Source organism: Geospiza fortis, unplaced genomic scaffold (assembly GCF_000277835.1).
Source record: "Geospiza fortis unplaced genomic scaffold, GeoFor_1.0 scaffold147, whole genome shotgun sequence".
NCBI lineage: Eukaryota > Metazoa > Chordata > Aves > Passeriformes > Thraupidae > Geospiza > Geospiza fortis.
Window position 1 is genome coordinate 2,842,005 of NW_005054372.1, and position 23,435 is coordinate 2,865,439.

The 23,435-nt window shown below is 40.0% G+C and overlaps 1 protein-coding gene across 2 annotated transcripts in view; it reads left to right on the plus strand.

Moving 5' to 3' along the window:
- Positions 1-22,726, plus strand: part of AFAP1 (actin filament associated protein 1) — a 111,506-nt gene extending 88,780 nt beyond the window's left edge. Inside the window, exons 10-18 of one of the 2 annotated variants that reach the window (XM_005424742.2) lie at positions 2,703-2,914; positions 4,573-4,718; positions 8,134-8,251; positions 9,661-9,918; positions 11,723-11,837; positions 13,103-13,267; positions 13,829-14,019; positions 14,732-14,893; positions 19,298-22,726. In XM_005424742.2, coding sequence (XP_005424799.1) covers positions 2,703-2,914; positions 4,573-4,718; positions 8,134-8,251; positions 9,661-9,918; positions 11,723-11,837; positions 13,103-13,267; positions 13,829-14,019; positions 14,732-14,893; positions 19,298-19,324 — 1,394 coding nt within the window. In that variant the 3' untranslated portion in view covers positions 19,325-22,726. The remainder of the gene's footprint in view (positions 1-2,702; positions 2,915-4,572; positions 4,719-8,133; positions 8,252-9,660; positions 9,919-11,722; positions 11,838-13,102; positions 13,268-13,828; positions 14,020-14,731; positions 14,894-19,297) is intronic. The other variant, XM_005424743.2, reaches the window with a different exon arrangement.
- Positions 22,727-23,435: the final 709 nt, after the last annotated feature.

The following is a 23,435-nucleotide window of genomic DNA, read 5'->3' on the forward strand; positions in this document are numbered from 1 at the left end:
TAAGCTATTTTAACTCTTAATTTTGATCATTCCATATGACAGCTGTAGTGCACAAGGAAGGGTATAAAAAAGCATGCAGAAAATACTTATGTTTTGTATTATAGCTGTTAATAGTTGCACACAATTTAAGACATTGTGCAGTGCACCTAGCTGATGTCCTCACAGCTCTGCTATTTTAAAACAAGGCAGTGTACTTACATTGTCCAGTTTATCTTTTGGTGCTCCAGTATTAGGTAACACTTATACATGAATTAGATTGGAGTCACCCTTCACCCAATCCCTTCAAAAGACAAATTTTCTTGGAAAGCTTTGAAGCAGTTCCACCAGATTCTGAGTTTGGATTTTACCCTTTAATTGACTAGAAAAACTTAGAGAAACCCAGAAGTCTGTGATTAGGGAGCAGCTGGCAGAGCTGATTGGAGCATGAAGTGTGTTAGATGCCTGCCCAAGGTGATGGCAGCAGGTCCATGGACCACCAGAGAGAACTTCATTGATTACAGGTGGCTTTCAAACCACACTTTGGGCATCATTCGCATCAGCAAACTTTGATTAAGTAAGTGCATGTATGTGTCTATACATAGCTAAGTACAGATGTGATTTATTGACCAAAAGAGCAGCTGGGGAAAGCTGTGTCCAGCCAGATGCATTGTCCAGAGCATCTGGCCTCCATAAGGGCTCAAACTTCCGGGCTCTCATAGTCCATTGATTATTCTGCATTATGTGAGAAGTTAACCACTGCTGTACAATCTAATTCCTCATATTTCTATCATTAATTTGGATGTGGACATAAATACAGATTCAGCCATTACTATTTGCCTGCGTTTGGCTCTACTCAACACCACTTGCAGATTTTAAAGGAAAAGATATAAAAGTCTAGGCTTTGGTCATTGCAGGAAGTCTTGGCTAGAAGGAGTTTCTCACCACCAGCAGTTTGGCTCAGTTCAGTGCCCTCTGGGAGGCTGCTCCATAGTTGAAGGTTTTTACACTTTAGAGGGCTCTACCTCCCATGAAGAAAGGGAAAATCCCAGCAGGGCTGCAGGTGTCACCCAGCTAGTGTAGAAACTAAAACCCACCTGCACTTGCAGTCATGGCAGAGCTCTTGCCTCCAGCATCACTGCTCCTGGAGTGCCTGCACTAAGCTGAAGTGCTCATGCCCCAAAAGGGAGCATGCTCGAGGCATTTTGGTCATGTCAGCTTGTGAAGGTTTAAGCAGATATTTTTTGGGGGAAAAAGTGGGATCCTGTGTAGTTCAACTCTGAAGCAGGAAGTTTTGCAAGAGCTTTTCTGAGAGGTACCCTGGGAGCAGAGGGGAAAAACTGCCTATAAAAAAGGACTCTGACTCTAAAACAAGCCATATCTGGCTTGCACAGGAAGGTTTTTTTCATTTCTAGGGATTGTAATGTAATGCACAGTGATACAGGGTTTTGTTACAGCAGGAGGGAGGAGAGCTGAAGAGTGTGATTATCACAAGGAGCCAAAACCAGAGGATTAAGTACATCCTCATTTTTTATAGCACCTTCCAAGATGTGCACAATCCTGATCTGCTATATCCTGTTGGATCACATTTTGACATTGGAACCATAATGTTGGAAGAAGAACCTAGAAAAATGAATAATAAGTCATAGTTTTAATGAAAACCAAAGAGAGAGCTCTCCAATAGGATTAAATGAAAATCATGTCTGAGATAGAAGACAGCTTTTTAACCTCACTTCTGGCTTTTGCAAGATATCATTTATTTCCCTCCTCATAGCCTGTTTGGAAGCAGCAACATGCTGAATTCATGTACCATTTGTAATGTAGAAGCAAAAGTAAAAGGTTTTTGTTTTTTTTTTTTTTTTCTTTCTATTTCCAAACTGTACTAAGGCAGGAAAAAAGGGCATTGCTTTGATTGTAATGTTTGAGTCTGGAATGATTGTTGATATGGCGCAGAGAAGGAAAACCACAAAACTCTGCCTGTTTAATGATATTATATGCTAGACACTATATTGATATAGAGCAAAAAAAGAAAAGTGGGTGGTTTTAAAAGAAAATTTTTAATGGCATTTTAATATGTAAGGATACTGTATCATAATTACTTCCTGAATTTTAAATCAATATGAATTTTATTTCAATTTGCAAAGGTAGCAGTCTTTTAAGTTCTTATTTGCAAGTGCTGCAAACCAGATGTGCATTCTTCTTTCTAAATGTAATTAGAACATAGAGCATCAACACTTCCTAGGTCATTTAAACACTGCTTTTGGATGTTACACAAGGTACCTCAATACATACTTACATAATATGAGCTGTGATTTTCCCAGAAAAAGTTGGTCAGACACAGTTACCAAAGTCATTACGGAGAGGCAGTGTGAGCACATTGGCTATGTATGTTATTCTTTTCATCAGTGTCCCTCTCCCGTTCTTACTGAAGTCCTGGGGACCTGTGTGCTCCTACACATGCAGCTGCTGCAGGGACTGACACAGAACAGCCATTTGCACATGAGCTGGATCACATATTTATATGCTTTTTCTTGGTTATTGGCACAGTGAAAGTTTTCATTAAAAGAAGTGGGGCAGGGTCATTTACTTGTCTTCCTAAAATCCATCTGGACTTTCTATTAGAAGAGGAACAAAAGGCTAACATTACATTGAGAAGTGAGTTTCTTTTTTTCTTCCTTTTCAGAAAAAGTGAGGAGTAAAATCTCTCACATTTCATTTTATTGCAGGATATCTCAACGTGCTCTCTAATAACCGCTGGCGTGAGCGCTGGTGCAGAGTGAAGGACAATAAACTCATTTTCCACAAGGACAGGACAGACCTGAAGACACACATTGTTTCCATCCCACTCCGTGGCTGTGAAGTCATCCTGGGGCTGGATTCGAAGCATCCCCTGACATTCCGCCTGCTCCGGAACGGGCAGGAGGTCGCTGTGCTTGAGGTACAGTGGCTGTGACTTTTAGCAACTCCCACAAAGGGAATTAGAGAAGCACTTTCATACAGCCTGTGTCTGTTAATTCAGAAAAATCTTTGACATGATATTATTGCAGAGCAGAACAATAAATGTTGGAAGGAGGAAAGAAGCAGTAAATGTTGTAGACAAAAAATGTTGTGCCGGAATGGGCAGGACATCGCCGTGCTTGAGGTACAAAGGCTGTGACTTTTAGCAACTCCCACAAAGTGAATTAGAGAAGCTCTTTGATACAACCTGTGTCTGTCCATTCAAAAAGTAATATCTTTGGAATAATATTATTGCAGAGCAGAACAATAAATGTTGGAAGGAGGAAAGAAGTAGTAAATGTTATAGACAAAGAAAGAACTGAAATTAAATGTAGTTCAGAAATCTTCTCAGTAAAATACTTTTCTCTGCACTGACCTCCCCTTGACCTTGTGCTGGAATATCCCTGCTCCTTCTCTAGGCACGCTTTTATATCAGGGTTATAATTACTTAGGGTAAATAACTTAGCAATAATTAAATAATGGATCACTGTTGATGAGAGCTCTAAAAGTCCTCACTTTCATTTGTCTGCTATTTATGGGAACTCCTTTTGCTCAGTCTATGTCTGTATTAATACAATTATGCATTTCAGAAAATGCAGTGTGCCAGCAGCCTGGTGCGTCTCTTGACTCTCCTCATATACACACACCTTTCTCTGTCTTGGGTGGGTCAGGCTTTCTGTGGGGACTTTATTCGTCATCTTTTAAAACCCGAAATGAGAAGACACTTAAAGCCAAGTATAATGAGCAGGAGGCAACCTACTACTTTCAGAAGGACAGGCACTTTGACTACTTTGGGTTTCTCACTACACATCAAGTCTCCTGTCCTTGAAACCAGGCCTGTTATATGACAGCAGTTCAGAGAATTTGAAAATAAAAAACAGCTCAAGGAACTGTGAAAAGCAATGAAATATGTAAAAATAAGAAATTTAGAAGCCACTATATTTTTTAATGACAAATTCTTGCCTTTCCCCCACATATTTCTATCCAATATTTGTTTTGCTACTGTTTAACTTCTGAATTGGTGACTTGAAGCAAAATATGAAAAAAACTTCAATTATTTTAATAGCATTAATGCTTTTATTTGTGTTATCAGGAAAATGAATGGCAATATTTAGACAAATGTAGCAAAAATTTTCAAAACATAACATTAAAATCTCTTCACTATTTTGTTCCCTCTTCCCTTTTGTTTCTGTTTAACAGTAACACTTTCTTCTCAGGAGTCTTGCTGTCCAAAAATCCTCCAGCCTAACATAAGAAAATAATTATGTTAAAGCTTTCAATATTCTGAAGTCTAAAATAAGCATTACTTGAATCTAAATCCACTGGCCTTAAATGATTTTTTTTCGTCCTTTTAGTGGATTGCCCACTTTGTATTACATCATAGCTGATGACCACATAGCTTAGTTAAAGTCCCCTCCTTCTAGCAAAGCAGATTTAATATGAAATCCTGGGGTTTTTAAGAGTTCAGCAGAATGAAACCAGAGCCTCTCATACCATGTGGTAGCAATTTGTCAACCAAGAGGAATGTGCATTTTGCAATCATGCTCAGCCCAGTGGCAGAGCAAAGACCTGACCTGTGTTCTTGCCCTCTCCTCACAGGCCTCCTCCTCAGAAGACATGGGCAGATGGATTGGAATTCTGCTGGCAGAAACAGGGTCTTCAACAGACCCTGGAGCTCTGCACTACGACTACATCGACGTGGAAATGACGGCAAGCGTCATCCAGGCTGCCAAGCAGACCTTCTGGTGAGCGTGTTCCCAGTGCTGCTCCCAGGGCTCTGGGAATTCACAGCCGTGTGTGAGCTCCACTGCCAGCACTGCTTATCAAAATCCACCTCCCCTTTGCCACATACCGAACTCCTGAAGTGGTTCAGCGTTGCAGCATGTTAGATGCGTTTATGATTATTGTGTTGGAATCCTGCTAAGTTCTGTAAGAGATGCAAGGCACTGTGCAACTTTACTCAAATATTTACTGATTTTTATTCAGTAACTCCCCGTATCAAATGCTATATTTTAATCTTCTATTTTACCTGAAGTCTTAGAGCTATTCCTGGAAGAGAACATATATTCTGAAATATACAGCTACGTAATTCACATTTATTGGCTGTATTTTCTGTACGTGTAGGGGAATATGCAGCACATTGTATATTACATGCTGCATATATATATATACACTCACAGTGTATAGCAAATTTAAATCTTGGACAGTCACATAATCAGTGTTCCCTTCTCAAGTTCTTTCTGATTATTTAAAAACTTTATCAAACTCACCCAGTTAAATTAATTTCTGGGGTTCAATACAGGAAGTGGAAATTGAGAAAGTGCCTAGAGGGTGCAGCATGGAAACTGTTTAAATTGCAAATCAATAGAGTGAATTCCCTATTACTGATCCTGTGCTAAAAGGAGAAATGCATACTTAGCAGATACAGTGATTTACATGTTCAGATCATTTGAGGCACTAAAGCAGTCCTTGGTGGGAAAAACCATCATGTTTCCTTGGCTAGATGAGGTTTTTATAAACAGGAGTGAAGAAACAGTGGGGACAGGGGGATGCCCTGCTGGAGTTGTTCCCTGTGGTCAGGAAGTGGGTGGCCTGAGAAGACAGCTGGCAAAGGCATCATCCCTCATCCTGCTGCAAGATGATACTCCCTAGACTAATTTGGAATTTGTGTGACTTAATACATTAGAGAATCACACCCCATCTGCCCATCATGACTTTAAACAGATAGAAAATGAAGGGGGGAAAAAAAGAAAAAATATTGTAGTTTTCCAAAAGAAGATCCTATTGCCATTAGCAAGCTTCCAAGAGAAGTTAACAAGGGAAAATGCCCAGCTTCAATGAGAGTCCAGTTTCTGATGGAAATCAAAGTGACTCAGTGTTAACACAAGCCCAGTTTTGTGAAAACCAAATAATTTTGATAGAATTAAAATGCTTTTAGCATTCAGACTTATGTTAATATTTGTTTAGAAGTTAATAGGGCTCAAAAAGTTTCTCCTGTGTTGACATGTATTTTTGCTTCAGTCAGCATCTAGCAATAACCACGTTTAAGAGAAATAGAATGGTAACCTTTTCCCCCTGAATTCTGCATGGCTTTCCTTTTCTGCACAAATGTGGTACTAATTGGAGCCAAGTGAAAAAACACGCAACTAGACCACATGTTAGAAAGCAATGTCAGACAACTTGCAAAATAGCAGAATTTCCCTGTTAAGAATTAATTAAAATTCATTGGGTGTCTTTAAGAGCCTGTGAGGGTTTGCTGATAAGCAATAGAGTAGCTGTCTGCTGATTTTCAACTACTGCTAGAAAATGAGGAGAAATTACAATGGTACTTAAATGTTAATGAACTACTACATTTGCCCTTTATAGAATGAATATCAGTATTCCAAATTAAAGGAAGTTATCATTAAAGCTTAGTTTATCACTCAGTCACTTCAGATTATTGGTTGTTCACTTATTAAGACTGATGCTTTGCAAAACTATCAGCTCCTCATTAACAGTCCCATCAATTTCCTTCACCTAAATCATTAGGTATGGAGGGAAAGCAAAGGAAAAAGTGCTTCCAGGCAAATTTCTCCATTTTCCTTCTAGCAGTTTCTGAATACAATTAACTTGCATGGATGCACCTGAAAACATGATTAATGAGGATTATTGAAATAATGATTATGAATTGTTTGCAATTACTGAGATAAATCCTGCCTTCCTTTGGTGGTGGAAATAGTTCCTACAGGTGCATCAGATGCCACTAATGAATATCCCAGTTTTCAGACATGGTTATTGTATATTGCTGTAATTGGAGCCTCTTAACTAGAAAGAAGCAGAGCAACAACTCCAAACTCTTCACACCAACCAGAAACATTTCTGTAATGCTCTTCTTTAAGAACAGTAAACAACTGCAGCCCTCTAATAATGTCTAACAAGGGATGAGTTATGATAAGTTTAAAAACATTTTTATAATGGGGTTTTCCTGGGCTTTTTGCTGTTAGTTTGCTTGAAGTAAGAAAAGCTTCTGTCTAATGTTTTTTCCATCCCAACACTGCCCTGAAGGGTTCACAATGAGCTGGGCAGGTTCATCCCTCCTGTGAGCCCAGGTTTCCTGTGGCTCAGGTGAGCTCCAGTTCTCCCTCTGAATGAGAAACTCTATGGACTCTATGTTATTTCAAAGCCAAAAAAAAGCAACTGTTGAAACCACAGCATTCCTGAGCTCCTGCCAGCACTATGGAAGACCCTCTCTGCTTTAGCAGTGCTTTATCATATTTTATGAATGTCAGCACAGACTTTGAATAGTTCCATTGTTTGGGATGGAAAACATTGTTTTCCCATTTAGGTACACCTGAAACTGTGGAAATGGAATTATTTTGGATCTCACTTCTATACCTTATTCAATTCCAGCAGTTACTACAAAGGAAGACTCACCCTTGGAGTCATTATTAAGCAACAGTGTTGATTGAACAGGATAAGGGGGAAGAAATTAAAATATATATATATATGTATATCCCATTTGAAGTTTCCAGAGGACTCAGGTCCACCAGGTGTAACAGAGCAAGAATTGAGTATTTGCATGTAAAATTACCCATAGAGAGTTGGGAAGCATAGTCCATAGCCAGCCAAAAGTCCTGATACAGAAAAGAAGAATTCCCAGGTTTTGAGGAGGTAATTATTCAGGAAATTTTTATAGATATGTTAACTTGGATTTCATTGAAATTATGTGGGTTTTTTTTTAATTTTTGCTGGATTTTATTCTTAGTTCTCTCATTTCCTAAGTTTGCAGCCCCTTGAGCATGCATACGCACAGAAACACCTGCTTCTCCCCAGTGCAGACAACAAGGGAACGTGTCTGGGACCCTGTCAGGCTGGTGTGTAACAGAGACCAGCAGGTTCCTATGTAAACATGCCACTGAGCAATTACAGCTGTTTGCCCTCCTGGCCTTCACAAAGCCATATCCCCACTGCAAGAATGGAGAACAGGAACATATGTTGTGTTGTGTTGCTGGCTGTAGCAGCAACGTGTGAGTAGCAAAGAAAGAAAAAACCGCCCTGCGGAAAGTGAGACGCTCCGTGCTTCCAGGCTACACAGTCAGGCACAGGGAATTTACCACTGTATCATCATTTAGGCTTAGGTTTGAGTGCTGGTTTTCATTATTTTCACTTTGCATTGTTCAGTTTCATGAACAGGCGGGTGATATCTACGAGCCCGTACCGGGGGAGCGCTGCCAACGGCTACGCCTGCCCCAGCGGGATGGCGCTCCATTACGATGATGTTCCCTGCATCAACGGATCGGTAAGAGCTCAGCCTGCACGTAACAAATGCTTTGCATGTGTTCATTGCCATGTAGACATCTGAAAATTGTATTATCTAAAGATCCTCACTGGGCAGTTTCCAGATGAACTCATGTTTTTTTTTTTGATTGGGGGTTGCAGACTCTTCTCACACCTATAGAATATAAGGGCATGGGACATGTTGTTTAGATTAACCTGCATGTGAGCCAATGTGCATTTAGAAAGCAGTTGCCTGCTGATGATTTGTTGCCAAGTCCTTGAATATAATACTCACTTGAGGAGGTATTTTTTTAGATCACACTGGAAAGGGCAAAATGAGGGACTCAGTTACACCAGGCACTTTTTGATGTCTATTGAAAAAAACACCAAAACTCAACAAGCACTTCTCAGTCCCTGTGGCTGCATTCCTGAGGATTACAGGTGCTGCTCGTCCCAAAGGAGAACCACAGTGGTCACTTCCATCTTCATAAATTGCAGAGCTGATCATAGGCAAATGTGTGATAGGATTTAACATGTAGTGGGTGCTCACCAATAGCAATATGGGGTCCTCAGGAAGGTTTACAGGGGAGCTACAGCCTATGTCAGCTCTTAATTTGTGTAAAAGCCCCACTAAGGGTGAACTCAAAGAAATTAATAGTTTCAAAGTGTGAGATGGACTGGACATTCAGTCCTCCAATACGTCAGTAATGCCCAAAAGATGTTAGAAATCCCCTCTTGGGAACACTGCATGATCCCTTGCGTGGAGAGCAGTCTTGGCATAGTTCTTGGATGTGCTCATGCCTTTGTTTGAGTAGTGTACTGCCATGGCCAGGATGGATATTTAGCAGTCAGATTGGTTTCTTTTAAGGTTAATTAGATGAATCACTATTGTTAAGCTTTCCATTTTTCTAAAAATTAACAAAAAAATGAACTATTTTAGTTCTTCTAGTTCAGAATAATAAATCTCTGTCAAATAAAATATGTTAGCATACCAGCAGCTGATATTCATGGGAAAGACATGTAGCCTGAAGAAATTAAAAAAACAAGATAGAAAAAACTTGGCTTCTGATAACTGCTAGGCTGTATTACTTTTAACAACTCATGTACCAGATGTAATCCCATGGATTCATTTGTGTAAACTGTGAGCATCCCCTTGCTAACACAGTCTGCCTCTGCCCCCTGGGTGCTGAAGGTGCAGTCAGGGTGTTAGGTTTGCTTGTGCTCAGGGCTGAGGCTGTGAGCCATGGAATGCAATGCTTGTTTTCCACACAGTGTCCTCCCCCCACTTTCTAAATAATGTCAGTAGTAAGGGTGTATGCTCGCTAAGCACTGAGGGCTTGCTGGAGTCCAAAGCATTGCTAATTTTTCATTTCAGTTAGGACGTTCTGCATGGTGCATTGTTCACTAACTGCCGAGGTGTGTGTGTTGCAGTGGGAACCAGAAGATGGCTTTCCTTCTTCTCGTAGCAGGAACATTGGAGAAGAAATGCTTTATGATAACGCAGGCCTGTACGATAACTTGCCGTCTCCAAAAATCTTTGCGCGCTATCCGCCAGCTGACAGGAAAGCCAATAGGTTATCTGCTGACAAACTCTCCTCTAACCATTACAAACACCCTGTCTCATCCAATCTGTCTTCTGCTCAGTCTGTCACTAATACCTCTGCTGTGGGGAGGGGATCTGGCTCGCAGGTACTGTACTGTTTAATACTTAACAAAGCTTTTTATTTGTTCTGTTTATCTGGTTGTTATCTGAAGGGACTCTTAGAGTCCCTTAGCGTTAGCGCTGACGTGCCTGGAGTTTAGTTTTTAGCCCACTGCAAATGAAGCAGGTTTGCAAAGGTGTAAATTCCAATGTGGAAGTAGTGGTACTTGGGAAAGGCTTTGCCAACATGTTCTTGATGATTTACAGATGGTGAATAATAAGAAAAAAAACAATGTGACCTTCCACACCTAACCTGAATGCATGCCTAGCTACCTTTTGACTCCTCAGGCAGAGATGTCTTAGGAAAAAACCCAAAAAAGATAGGTGACATGTGACCTGACTGTGACAGCAAATTTGGCTCTTTAGAAATTAGTATATATTAGTATATATACTAATTTATATATTATGTATACTTTGGTTATACATTTTATGAATATGCATATGTATAATAACTTGATGTTATATGTTTAGTAAATTATGTTGTATATATTCATATATACCATCTTTATGTTACTGCCTGTTATTTTCTTCCCCATAAAAAAAAATGAAGCTATTTCTCTGCTGCTTTCTGAGGGTGGCTGCAGGCTTTTGTACCTCAGACATGAACCTACAGAGCAGATGAAGTCGTGTGAGCTCAGCATTGTAGCAGATGGGCACCACCCAGCAGGGGAGCAGAGCAAGCCTTGCTCACAGCCATGCCAAGAACCTTCTCAGAGCCCTTAGCTGGTCTCTGAAAGGTGGTCATTGGCTTAAACCAATGTATCACAGTGTGAATATATCACAGTGATGCACGGTTTTCAATCTAATCTGACATGGAACAGTTCAGATAAATGTTTCCCTTGTATAAGGTACCTATCATACTGTGTGTTAACTCACTTAACCCTTACAGAAACTTCATATTGGAATATTGGAATTCAGGGCAGTTGCAGAATTGGAGGTGGACATGAGCAATAAATTACTGCAGCAGCAAGCTTCTCAGTGCACTCCCAATTCAGTCCTTACAAACCTTTGGGAGCAGGAGAACAGAGCATGGCACACATGTGCCCTGTGCTTGGCTGGAGCATCCTCCATGGAAACACTATGAGTGGTCAGGACAGGGTTATCTTTCCAGGGTTCAGTTCATTGCTATGAGTCCTCTAAATTGAAACCCCTTGAATATGAGATGCTCTGTTCCTGGTAATCTTGTGAGCCTGTCTGCCTGTTATGAGAGGGTTTTTTTAAGTAAGAAAAGCTTTTAAGTAGTAGCTAGAAGTTGTATAAGGGGAAAAAGATGATTAACTCCTAGCACTTAAAAACATGTAATAATCATATTGTTTCAAAAAAAAAATCCACAAGGATGGCAAGGTCATATAGTAAATAAGAAATAATGTTGAATTTTTGTGTGGCAAACCCTGGTAGGTTTTACTGTGTGCAATTAACTCTGAAAAACTTGTGTTTCAAGAGTTCTTACTGTAAAACATTTTTCAAAGGTACATTTTTTTCTGCCTTGCAGTGGCTTTCTTAGTACTGTAAATGCCAGGGTTCTGAATGCCTTGGAAACCATGATGCCACCAGAAACAGGGAGTTTATCCCTTGTTATCCTGTGATTTCTGGCACGGCTCCTGCTGAGCAGTCAGTTCCCAGAGGCATCTCTGGAGGAAGCGCCGTCTCCAGCCCAATCAATGTGCTCTATTAAGGCTCTCTGATGTAGCAAACAGCTTTCTGTCAAGCTCTGCCCTTGATGAAAGGGTGAAAGTAATGCCAGTGGCACGGGAATAGCTGGAGCCCATTTGTACTTTTGTTTTCAAACAGTTTAAAGGCAAGAAACCTCCGGTGACTGCTAATGGGATCGCCGGAAAAGCAAGGACTTTAAACAGCCAGCCCAAGAAATCCGAGACGGTTTCCTGTGTGAAGCGCACGGCATCCAGTAAGTGTCTGTCCTCACTGCTGCCTCACTGGGGAGTCAGGAGGGTGCCCAGAAGGGCTCCTGTCTTAGCAGACAGGGTACAGAACCACTGTGGTTTTTGTGAGCTGAGAGGCCAAGGAGGAGATGCCAAGACTGAACAGGAGATACCTTGGTGATTTCAGTCCAGCCACACCACACGAGAAAGGGTGCCTGTCATACTGGGAGAGTGATAAATATGAAATGTGGACCCGTGGGCGCTGCAAAGTCATGAGGACAGCAGGGGAGAAAGAAGGATAATGATTCCTCATTTGGAGCAGAGAGGAATTCTATCTTCCTGTTGGAAAAGGAAGATGAGGAGCTATAGGCATAAGAAGGAGATATAGAGGAGATACAGACATAAGAACATTGTGTTGCTCATAAGTGGGCTTACTAATGAAGTCTTATTTAGGGAGCCGTGGATTTAATGGCAACAAGATAAATTGGTGTTAGACTTTAGGACAGAAGTAAATAGCTTCTAACTGACTAAAACTGGCTTAACAACTCTTTGTCAGGAATGATTTCCTATCATAGAGTGTGCCTTCAGATATGTGACAGACAAAGCGATCTCTTAGCTGACCTATCTTCTTTGAGTCTGCAACTGGAGCAGAGCTATAGAGGGGTGGTATGAATTAGACCACAAATATATGTGAGCCACAAAATGAAAGCATTTGTATGGGAAATTAAAAAAGAAAAAGAAAGCTGCCAAGCATCAAACAAGTGTGAACATCCTTGTATTCTCTTATGTAAGGTGAGAAAAGATGTTCACTTGAAGTAGGAATGAAAGTCAGGCAAAAGGCCAAGGAGGTGGTTTTTCCTCTGACCCTTTCAATTAGAAACGAAGCGTTCATAGCTAGAGAGGAGCCTCCTTTCCATCTTCTGAACTACAAAGAAAGGCAAGGCCATTTTTCAAAACCAGTGTGCTATAAAGTAACTGGTATTTCTCATTTTCCTCATGTAAATATAAAGAACAAACTCTATCCCAGATCATTGTTGTAGCTGTGCTGCAGAACTTGGCAGAAATCATGGACCTTGAGAAAGAGCCAGTGGAAGAGGAAGGCCAAACCTTTTCCTCAAACCATAGAATTATAGAATGGTTTGGGTTGGAATGGAGCCTTGAAGATCATCCAGTTGCAGCACTCCTGCCGTGCGGAGCCATGACATGCTTCATGTCATGTTTAGTCTCAGGGATCAGTTCAGGGTTGTGCTGTTAATTTAAACCCTAATTAACTACAATCTGATACATGCAGATGCAGAGCAGTACAAATATGGCAAGAATCGTGTGGAGGCAGATGCAAAGAAGTTACAAAGCAAAGAGGAGGAGCTGCTGAAGAAAAAAGAAGCCCTTCGGAACAGGCTGGCCCAGCTCCGGAAAGAAAGGAAAGATCTGCGTGCTGCAATTGAAGTCAATGCTGGTAGGAGGTGCTTTTTTGTGCTGAATTCTCACCTGAGAATTAACTTAGCTATCCAAACAGCTTTGTATTCTGTGCTGAGGACATGTCACCCTAAACAAGGTTAGGTTTTGATGCTGAGCAATGCTCTGTAATGTCTATATTTGCTTTCTATATAGATACAAAATGTATAAGATAAAAACACATATGTGTTTATACTTATTTTATATATGCATGTATATGCATACACTAAGGAATTATACTGGTGAGAACTTCAGGTAAGCAGAACATGGGAATATTTTTTTTGTCGCTCGCTAATTATATTTGCATTATACGAAAAAATTTAAAAAAAAACTGATTTGAAACCAGACTAGATATCTAGGAATGTCACTTGATAGAAGGTATTTGCTTTATGCTACTAAACTTTTTACGTGAAAAAAGTGTTTTATGTGAAGTACCTAATTTTTTTTTCATGTCACTGATATGTAGAGACCTTGTTTCCTTACTTTTTAGAAATAAAGTAATTCTTTAAGTGTCACTTTAACATTATCGTTTTTGAAATAATAAAATTGCTGTGAATGACAGGCAGGAAGACCCAAGTGATTCTTGAAGACAAGTTAAAGAAGCTGGAAGAGGAGTGTAAGCAGAAGGAGGCTGAGCGTGTAAATCTGGAGCTGGAGCTGACTGAGGTGAAGGAGAGCCTTAAGAAAGCCTTGGCTGGTGGCATCACACTGGGCTTGGCTATTGAGCCCAAATCAGGAACATCAAGTCCACAGGTATGCAAAGCCATTGAACATGCAAATCCCAGGACCATGGGCTGGGAGTCCTCAGCCTTCCCAGCTCCACCAAAAATGAGTAGGAACTGAAAGTATAATGGTTTTTTAAGCCCGAGAAATAAGAGCAGAATTAAATGCCTTTCTGTGTTATTTACATTTCCTGCAGCAGCAGGGAGCAGGTAGGCATGGGACTCACAGGCAGGATATGTCAGGATAATGTGCAAAAAGCCAACACGTTGTCCTCAGTGGTTGTATAAGTGCAGAAACCAAGACATTGCTCCAGCCCAGGGAGATTTAAATGTACCAAGTCATCCTGCAGTGATGAAGCCCTGCTTGTGGTGGTGATTGTCAGTTTTGTCACACTCTGCAAGGGCTGCATCTCACACCTTCAGGGTGGAGTTTGTGCTACAGATCTGTGTCTGAAGCAGCCATCACAGAAAGATCAGAGGGATACCTCAATTCCTCTGGATTATCCATAGTTGTTTAATCAGACCCATAGTTGTTTAACAGAAAAGAAACTTCAATTTTCATCACAGAACACACATGCACATTGTTTTGGTTTTTTTGTTCTAATCTCCTTTTCATTTATTCATTATTATTATTAATATAGTTTCCTTAAAAAAGAGTTCTGCAGTTCTGAATCTAAACTAGAAAATATTGCACATGTGACTGCTTGGAGGAAACTCAATATAGGCTTTTCACTCTTTATTAGTCTCCAATTTTCAAGCACCGAACTTTGGAAAACTCTCCAATCTCCAGCTGTGATACCAGTGATACTGAGTGCTCCATCCCTGTGAATAGTGCAGCAGCTCTGAAGAGACCTCCCTCATCAAACAACTCTCCATGTCGGGGCCATGTCCTTCGAAAAGCAAAGGTGAGAGCACTGATGTCTTAATTGTCTTCTTCTGTAGTTTTTCATACTTTCTTACAAAGTCCTTTTTAGCCGGAAGAAGAGAATATCTAAATTATTCATATTACTACATAAATATTGCTGGTTTGGGGAACTTTCTGCAGAAGAGTTGGTAAGTTAGTTTGGGAGACAGAATTGACTGTACTCTGATTCCATGTTTTTCTCTGTTTTTTAGATTTAATTTGCAAAGTAAGTAGTCTGTGATGTAGACAGTCCATGTGTCCACTACTCTGTGTAGCAGAGAAGTGGTTAAAAGAGCACTGTTACAGTAAGTGATTAGAAATGGCACAAGATTGGGTCTGACCTTTTCCAGCCACTGCAAGAACATTATAATTAATGACAATGTGTTGTACAAGTATCTGCTCAATGTACATTTAAAGTAAAAGTTGAATTACTTCAATTTTGTTTTGCAAGTACCAGGCTGAAATTTGCTGTCCTCTTGTATTGTTACAGTGTTCTAATTTTTGTGGTTTAGTTTAAATGGGATTTGTATGACCATTCTTCTGGGCTAAATTTGCTGGCAGCATAAACATGTGGGCAGCACATAGCCAAGGGTGGCAGTAATAGTGTTGGGCCCAAGCTTTTGTTTATTTAGTAGTTCACTGCCAGTTGTAATTATAAACAGCAATAATCATAAACACTTGTGGTTCATGAAGGCTATTTCCATTTTCATTGATGTCTTCTGTACTGGGATTTCTTCAAGTAACTTTTGCTACACGTATTCATTGATTATATACATTTCCAGTATCTGAGCATAAGCCTGGAACCTAAATAGAGTAGATACTGAAAAATCAGCCTCTCAAAAAAATTATTTTATTATTAAATTATCATAATAGAATTATTTTTCCTGATACACTATTTGAGACAGCTTTCTCACCCTTCTTCTACCCCCTTTGCCTAGACATCAGCTGCTTTTTCCTGCCATTTAGCCTGATTCATTTAAATCCAACTAAGAATAATTACACTCAGCATAATAGGTTTCAGTTCTAATCAACTATGAAGTCTACAGCTTGTGTTTCAAACCTGAGGAAGGATTTATGTGCTCTAAAGCTTATCTGTGTTTTCCAATTATAGCCTAATTTGTGCCATAACGATATAATCTCTAACTGTCCACTTTGTCTTAGATGTGGATGGTAGCTCAGCAATACTCAGGGAGTGTGCTCTAGCAGAGCACAGTGCTTGCAGATGGGAGCATGGATTTGTGCTGGACAGGCACATTAAATCCAGACATCTAATCGTTACAGCTGGAGAAACCAGGGCATTATAAAAACCTAAACATTTTTGGTGTAAAGAATACCTTCCTGTAGTACATTTTTTATGCTCAGCATACCGTACAGGAAAAGCCCTGCTGTGTTTGGTGTCAGTGTGCTTTGGATGGCACAGTAAGTTGGTCAAGGTTTTTGGCAGAGCAATCTTAGATATAGGATTAGTCTAATCAAAAAGGATATGGAGCAAGTAAGCATATTTTTCCCATGCTGGGAAAAATAACTCAAAGTATCCAATTCAGCTTGAACAGCTTTTTCCCTAAAACCTCATGCACTAAATATTAAGAGTGAAATTTTGCTGAATTAGATAGTGCAACCCAATCTGTTCCCAGCCCATTGGCAGCCACAGCTGCCATCAGGTGCACATCTGCAGCACGCCCCACGCTCGGGGGTCGCTGTACGTGTGCGGGGGTGGAATTTGGCTCTCAGTTCTTTTGGCCATTTGCAGCTGTGAGTGAACCCAGGCCTTGTAGATGTGGCTCAGGAAAGGGTGTCACACATGAATATCCCAGAGCAGGACTTGGCTCTCCAGGCATGGATGTCAGTGCAGTTTGTGGGAGTGAAACTGATTCCACACCTGTGCTCGCGCTTGCATCCCCAGCAGCTGGCACCTCTCCCGATGCTGGGAGGGAGTTGTATAAAAGTTCAAAATGTCAGAATATGGGGTTTTTTTTCCCCTGGTGTGTATTTGAATGCACTGAATGCCTCCCTTCTTGGCCTTTTCCTTGCATTGTGTCACCTGCCAGTCTCGTGTCACAGCGTGCTCACCAGGCAGCAGCGCTGTGCCTGTGCTGGGGCAGCTGCTGCTCTGTGCCTCTGCACCCTGCACACCTGGGACAGCAGGTTTGGAAGCTCTGCCACTAAAAGCTTTCTCCTCTCAGATGCACTAACATTAGAAGAAAATACAGAGAGAAGTAAGACAGATTTAGTGTTAAGTATAAGAAAGAGCAGCAATTTGGGGATTGGTTGTTCAGGACACACATTATGCATACACATACATATGCATACATACATTTGAATTTTTAAACTTTTTTTTTACAAGTGTCTTTAATTTTTTTTTAGAAAGTAATTATGCATATTTTTAAGAAGCCAGAAGGCATTTTAATTGCAATTTTGTCTAATCTGTACTTGGCTAGAAATGGAAACTCCAATTAAAATATGGAAAATAATATTCTGCGTCAGTAGTCCTAGAGAAGTAAAAAGATTCAAATATCCTTGCTGTACAGCTATTATTTAAACATTTCACATATTCATTTAAATGTCAAATTAGTTTCTAAAGCCAAATTGTTATGTGCAGCAAGAAAACTGAAATTGGTATTTCTGATTTGTTTTTGAAACTAGTGGGCTGGTGAACGTCAGCATCTTACATCTTGCTTGTGTTCAAGGACTGGAGAAGAAAAGGAGCTGTCCCAGTTTCCCAGCTCCCAGTCAGGCTGTCAGTGTTGACTGAGACATTCTTTCCTTGGTGTGAACTTGCAGGAGCAGTGGAAAGAAACAAAAAGTTCCTTTTGCACCTGCAGAAGAAGCTTCTGCTTGCAAGCCTTATTTAACACTTCAAAGAAAATCGCCTCCCAGTTGCTTAGCCAAGGACTTCCTTTATAGCTTTGGTAGCATATCTATAGAGAACACAGATTTAATAGAGTTTTTAAAGTAATCTAATTTCTACCAGTACCGTGTTTTAACTTTAGAATTACCATAATTTGAAGAGTAAAACTGAATATTTAAAATACACTGAATTTTAGTAAAAACACCATTTAAATTAAAAAAAAACAGACAGAAGTTTAGAAACAAAGTAAATTATAGTTTAATTTTAAACCCGTGGGGTTTTTTTTTTCTTACATTGCTAAAGCAGCCATCAACTGTGACCTTTACTGTTATTTTACAACAGCTGAAGAGGTGTTATGGTCATACAGCTGTTGTAAGAGCCAAACTAATGCTCTTACTGCTTTCAGCAGCAGGAACAGCTATTTACATGCATAAGTAATGGATTTCAGTCAGAGCTCTTAAATGTTGTGGAATGAGTGTTAAATTCAGGAATTCATGTTGGAAGCCAAGTCAGCAGGCTGCCTGCAGAGTGTCTCTCTCTGGTGGGTCAGAGAGGAATCTGCAGCCCCCAGTGCCTGGCGAGGAGCAGCTGCTCCAAGGGGATTGCTGGAGCCAGAGGCCACCTCCTGTGGATCTTCAGTGGCTCCTGAGGCTGAAAGGGTGGCATTCAGGGAGGGGGGCAGTGTGGATGTCCTGAGGTGAGCCCATCCTGCTTCAGCCCTTCTGCTGCTGTGTCCTGTTAGGAGATGCTGTAGGTGACATTCGATGGCCACAAGTTTTACTGACCTGGGGGTTCAGCTGTGGCAGTCTCATGATTTTCACCTATGTGGCAGAAGAAATGGCAATACCTTGCTCTGAGACAAATGACTAAAAGCATTATAGATTACATGTTTTGCTGTGGATGGTGTTTTTGTCCTCAGCTAACAGGTGAGGAAACTGAGGCCCAGAAAGCCAAAGCAATTTCTTTAATTTGCCAGGCAATATCTCAATTTGGATTATCTATAAGGGAAACAAATGCAATGCAAACTGACTTGTTTCTCTTAAGCCTGCCTGTTTGTCTCTCTGCTAAGTTGCTCTTTTTAGTCATAAATTTATGTGTTTGCCATGAGTCTTATAATGAAAAAATTGAAGAGCAGTAAAGCAATCACTTGGTGTCAGCTCTGAGAGATATTGAGGGCTTCCTGCTGTCTTACACCAGTCATTTAGAGAGCCTTGTGTGCTTAAATCAGCCTTTCCCTTAGGGAGATCTGAGTGCTTTACACCAGCTGTGGGGTGTCAATTGCTCCAGAGGTCCCCTCTGCAGAATACAAACATGGCTTATTTGCACTGCACTAGAAAATATGTTGCTGTATGTAGTTGTGGAAGGGTGGATGCTGTGCACAGACTATCAGAACATTCTTGTGAGCATTCCCTAACTAAGTTTTGGGCTGAATCCAGCAAAGTTAATGAAAAAAACTGTTATTGACCCCAGTTGTGGCTTAGCAGATACAATGACATCAGTGAAATATCCTGATTTCTTTTAACATTTTCTGTATCTTTTTTTTTTCCCCCTTTCCAGGAATGGGAGATGAAAAATGGAACATAAACATAACAAAGCCACTCACTTTCCATAAAAGCCTTACCTACTACAGACCAAGACATAGGCTGCAAAGGACTCACCTGGAAGGTCACATCAAATGATAAAACATGAGAAGTTTTATAACTCTGTTAAGTTAATGGTAGCTTGGCGCTAATTTGCCTGTATTCCCTCTACTGTATTGCTGTGTAACTACGTGTGCCCCTTTTTATTAGCTGTATCTCCTTGTTTCCAACTTCACTGGTAGAGAAAATGAAAACCAAAAAAAACCCAACCATAGGAACTAAAAAGGAGCATAAAGTCACAGTTGCAAGTTTACTTTGCTGAAGCAGCAAAGAACCAGCGATGTTAATTATAGTGCATCAGACAGCTGGAACACTGCTGAAGACTGGTGGGAAATCCTGATTCCTGCAGGTTAAAACTGCCTTTGGAACTGTGCCACAGAGCAGGTCTAACTCATCAGCAGAGGCTTTGCTGGTGGCTGCTCACATGGCAAAGCAAACCTGAAGAAATGTGCTCACAGAGGCAGCAGTGCCTGCTCAGCCCAGCAGCTCTGCAGGGCCACAAGGACTCATTGGTGAAGCGTTTTTGGATACTTTTCAGACAGATGCTTTTGTCATGGGGAGATAAAAAGCTGCCAAACTTCGAGACAGATGCGTTTTTGTACGTTCTCTTTATTGCTGTTCTGAAGCACCAGTCATTTTCAAAGGTCATGTTCTTGAACTATGACTTGTTCCTGATTTTTTTAAAAGGCAAACAGGTATTTTTAGATACTTCTTCTTTTCTATACATTTTAAAGAAGAAAAAGAAAACAATTGAACTTAGTCCTCAACAGATAACGGCAACTCAGAATGACTTTTGCAGTCAGTCTTGTTTTGTTTTTTATAATATAGTATTGTTAAACTTGAGGTATAGAACACTGCTGTACTTAGTTTCCTTTGTCTGTTTTCAGACCTCAGCTATTATTTTTGAGGAAAATGGACTGAAAAGGTAATAATTTTCAGACTCTTTTATAAACAGTTTAACACATAATTGGGAATTTTCTCAAACAGGGCTCCATTTCAGATTACTAGGTAATAGCATCTTGCATTTTAGTCTGTAAAATTACAAAAATCTGTTTTTCTTTGTCTCTTATCCATGTCATTCCCGAGAAATTACATGCAGTAAATTGCCACTGAAGCCCTTCAAAATCTCAAGATTGGTTTTAAAAAATCAGAAGGGGGTTGGGGGGAGAATGTATAATCAGATGGCTTCTTTTAAGTTTTCTCTTTTGCCTTTTTAGGCCTTTGGAGAGCTTTCAATCATACTCTCAAGATTTTTTTCCTCCTCAACTGTGAGGAGTAGAAAATTCATTTTTAAAATTACCTCAAAATATGAGTAGTGTTTTAATCACAGATGTTAGGGCTGGAGTCCTGATAATTAGTTAAGACTGCAATCAAAATCACAGAATTTGGCAAGACAGCAGTTATCAAGGATCCCATCCCTTTGTGGCCAAGCCTGCAGATTATCTCTTACCTTTAGGAATGGGTGTGTGCAACTCCTGGGGGGTACACTGGGATTCTCAGCTGAGCTGGATGCCAGAGGACTTCCTGCAGGAGTCTGTGGGATTTGAAGGCACAGCTCTATCAAAAGACCTGACAGCTGACAGGAGATGGGGCTGTGTCCTGTTCCCAAATGCATTTAGGGCCAGGGACCCCACTGACCTTAGCAGTGTAGAAATGGGGCCCAGCATGAGAAAAGGCTCTTTGCTTCTTGGTACAAAGGGCCCCAGGAATGCAGATACAGTAGGAAAGCAAGTCTCAGTGTGGTTTTCATTGAAAACACTATTTTTTTAATATTAGTTTAGGTCACTTATTAACTCTCTAACTTGAGGGCACATTCTGTGCTGTGTGACTATGGACTAAACAGCATCAAATTCCCATAAATAATAGCAGAAACAAATTTGAAGCAAAAGTAAATTCATTTAGGCTTTTTATTTCAAATTAAGTTATTTATTTGTATATTTCAATAAATATTTAATTTATATCTGTACATATTTATAATGCAAATTAGGCTTCTAGTCAAGGTTAGCAGTGATGTAACAGTTGCCATTAAGAAGTGCTCCTGCATCAAGTAATGCAGAGTAGTCAAAAGCCAGATCACTTGTCTTGCTTACCCAATATTGGCATTGTCTCTTTCCTCCCCCTTATGCCATGCTAAAAAAAAAAAAAAAAAAAAGAAAAATTCCTTGGCAAGGACAGGTTTTAGTCAATGCCTGAGGTGGATGTGTGTCAGTCTCTGCCCAGGTAAATGGAAATTGTGTGGTGCAGCCTTCCTTCAGCACCTATAGCTCCCTGGGCCCCTATGGTGCCTGCTGCACAGGGGCTGCTCCCTAATCTAAACATCTTTCACTCTTCTTCCACCAAGGCTCCACAAAGCCACCACCACTTTAGTCTATTCTGTGTAACAGCCAAGGTTCTGAAAGGGGGAAAACCAAAAACCTTGGAAATAACCTCACTATAGACCACTCTCAGTGCTGTGAAATGTACTCTGTTGCCTTGAATAGCACTATTGCGGCACAATTTTTTATGAAGAGCAACAGAACTTGTATTTTTCACTGGTTTTAGATTCCAGGATCACCAGGCAAACTCAGCCATAGAGCAGCATGACTTTTGTTTGAAAGGAAAACTCTCGTATTTTGAACCATTTCTACGTCTTCTAAGAAAATGTTACACTTATGCTTCCTCACCAAATGCCTGTTACTGTACCAGGTGCTTTTTTTAAATTGTTTGTTTTGTTTGTTTTGTTTTTTTTTTTAATGGGTGATGCTTTTTTTTTACAAAAAACCCGGATCATAACTTTGGGGGATCAAGGGCGTTTTTTTAATGAGATGATTGTGGCAATTTGATTTTTCAAATGGAGAATATTAATTTAGTATCAAGTTTTGTTAGACACTTTCAAATTAATTGGCCAAGGGTGTATGTTGTATGATAATGTTCTCATATTAAGAATGTAATTATTTCCTTATTGTATTTTTTAAAAAACAAAATCATATTTAAAAAAATCTCTGTGAAAAAAAGCATGATAGAAACATGAAAAAAAAGGTTTTGTTTTATTTTTGTTATTGGATATGTTGGCAGTGCCCATTATAATTGACTGTAAATATAGCCTTTCTACTGTATTTCTCAGTGTATTTAAGTTCTTTCTGACACACGTTCATGGACACTTCTGGTAAAAAAAAAAGAAAAAACAACAAAAAAACAAAAGTCCAAAATAGACTCACCTTCAAATGTGTGTCTTAGTAGCTTCAACTAACTTTATGCCTTTCTAGTTTATTCTTCAGAAAGTCTTGCAAAGTGTGACAAAAGACTGGCACCCGGTAGGTGCGACAGATCTGAGACCATTATTAATAAAGTTACCTGTCAAAAAAAGGATTTGCAGTGCTGTTTCTTGGTGTTTGTCAGTTCCAGAGGCACCTCCAGGTGCTGAGGTGGCATCTTAGCAGCTCTCCCACAATAGTCAGAACTCAGCTGAGAACCATTCTCCTGTGCCAGTCAGTTGAAAAATGTTTGGACGTTATCATGAGTATTTTTTGGTATCGGTTGTATCCCCATTTAACTGAGCAATGACCTCCTGCAACTTGAATGCAGCCCAAGGACTCTCTTGGCAATGGAAATGTGGAATTTGATGTATTTGGAGTTCATAGCAACACTTCCCACTTGCCTGTTGCATCTGCACCAGTTTGCTTAGCTGTCAACTCCACTAATAAATTATGCAATATGTAAGACATAAAAAATTTCCTCTAAGAAATGAAAGTGGATTAAAATTAAACTGAGCTGATTACCAGGCTACTTAAAGATGAATGTAGCAATTTCTTATAGATGACTGACAGATGAGATTGAGAAGTGTTAAGCTGTAATTACTCCTTGCTGCTTTTCTTAGATTTTGCTCTTGCTCCTGTTACACCACAATTATTACCAAATTTATAAAGTAGAAAGCTTAAGTAGAATATACATTTCATTTTCCCAAACTGAGGGAAGCAATACTCTAAAGTAGTTAATTGGGTTTTTTTCTGTAGTTACAGCCTCCAAGATCATAATGGAGTTTTGATAGGTAGGTCCATGTACTGCATAATAACAAT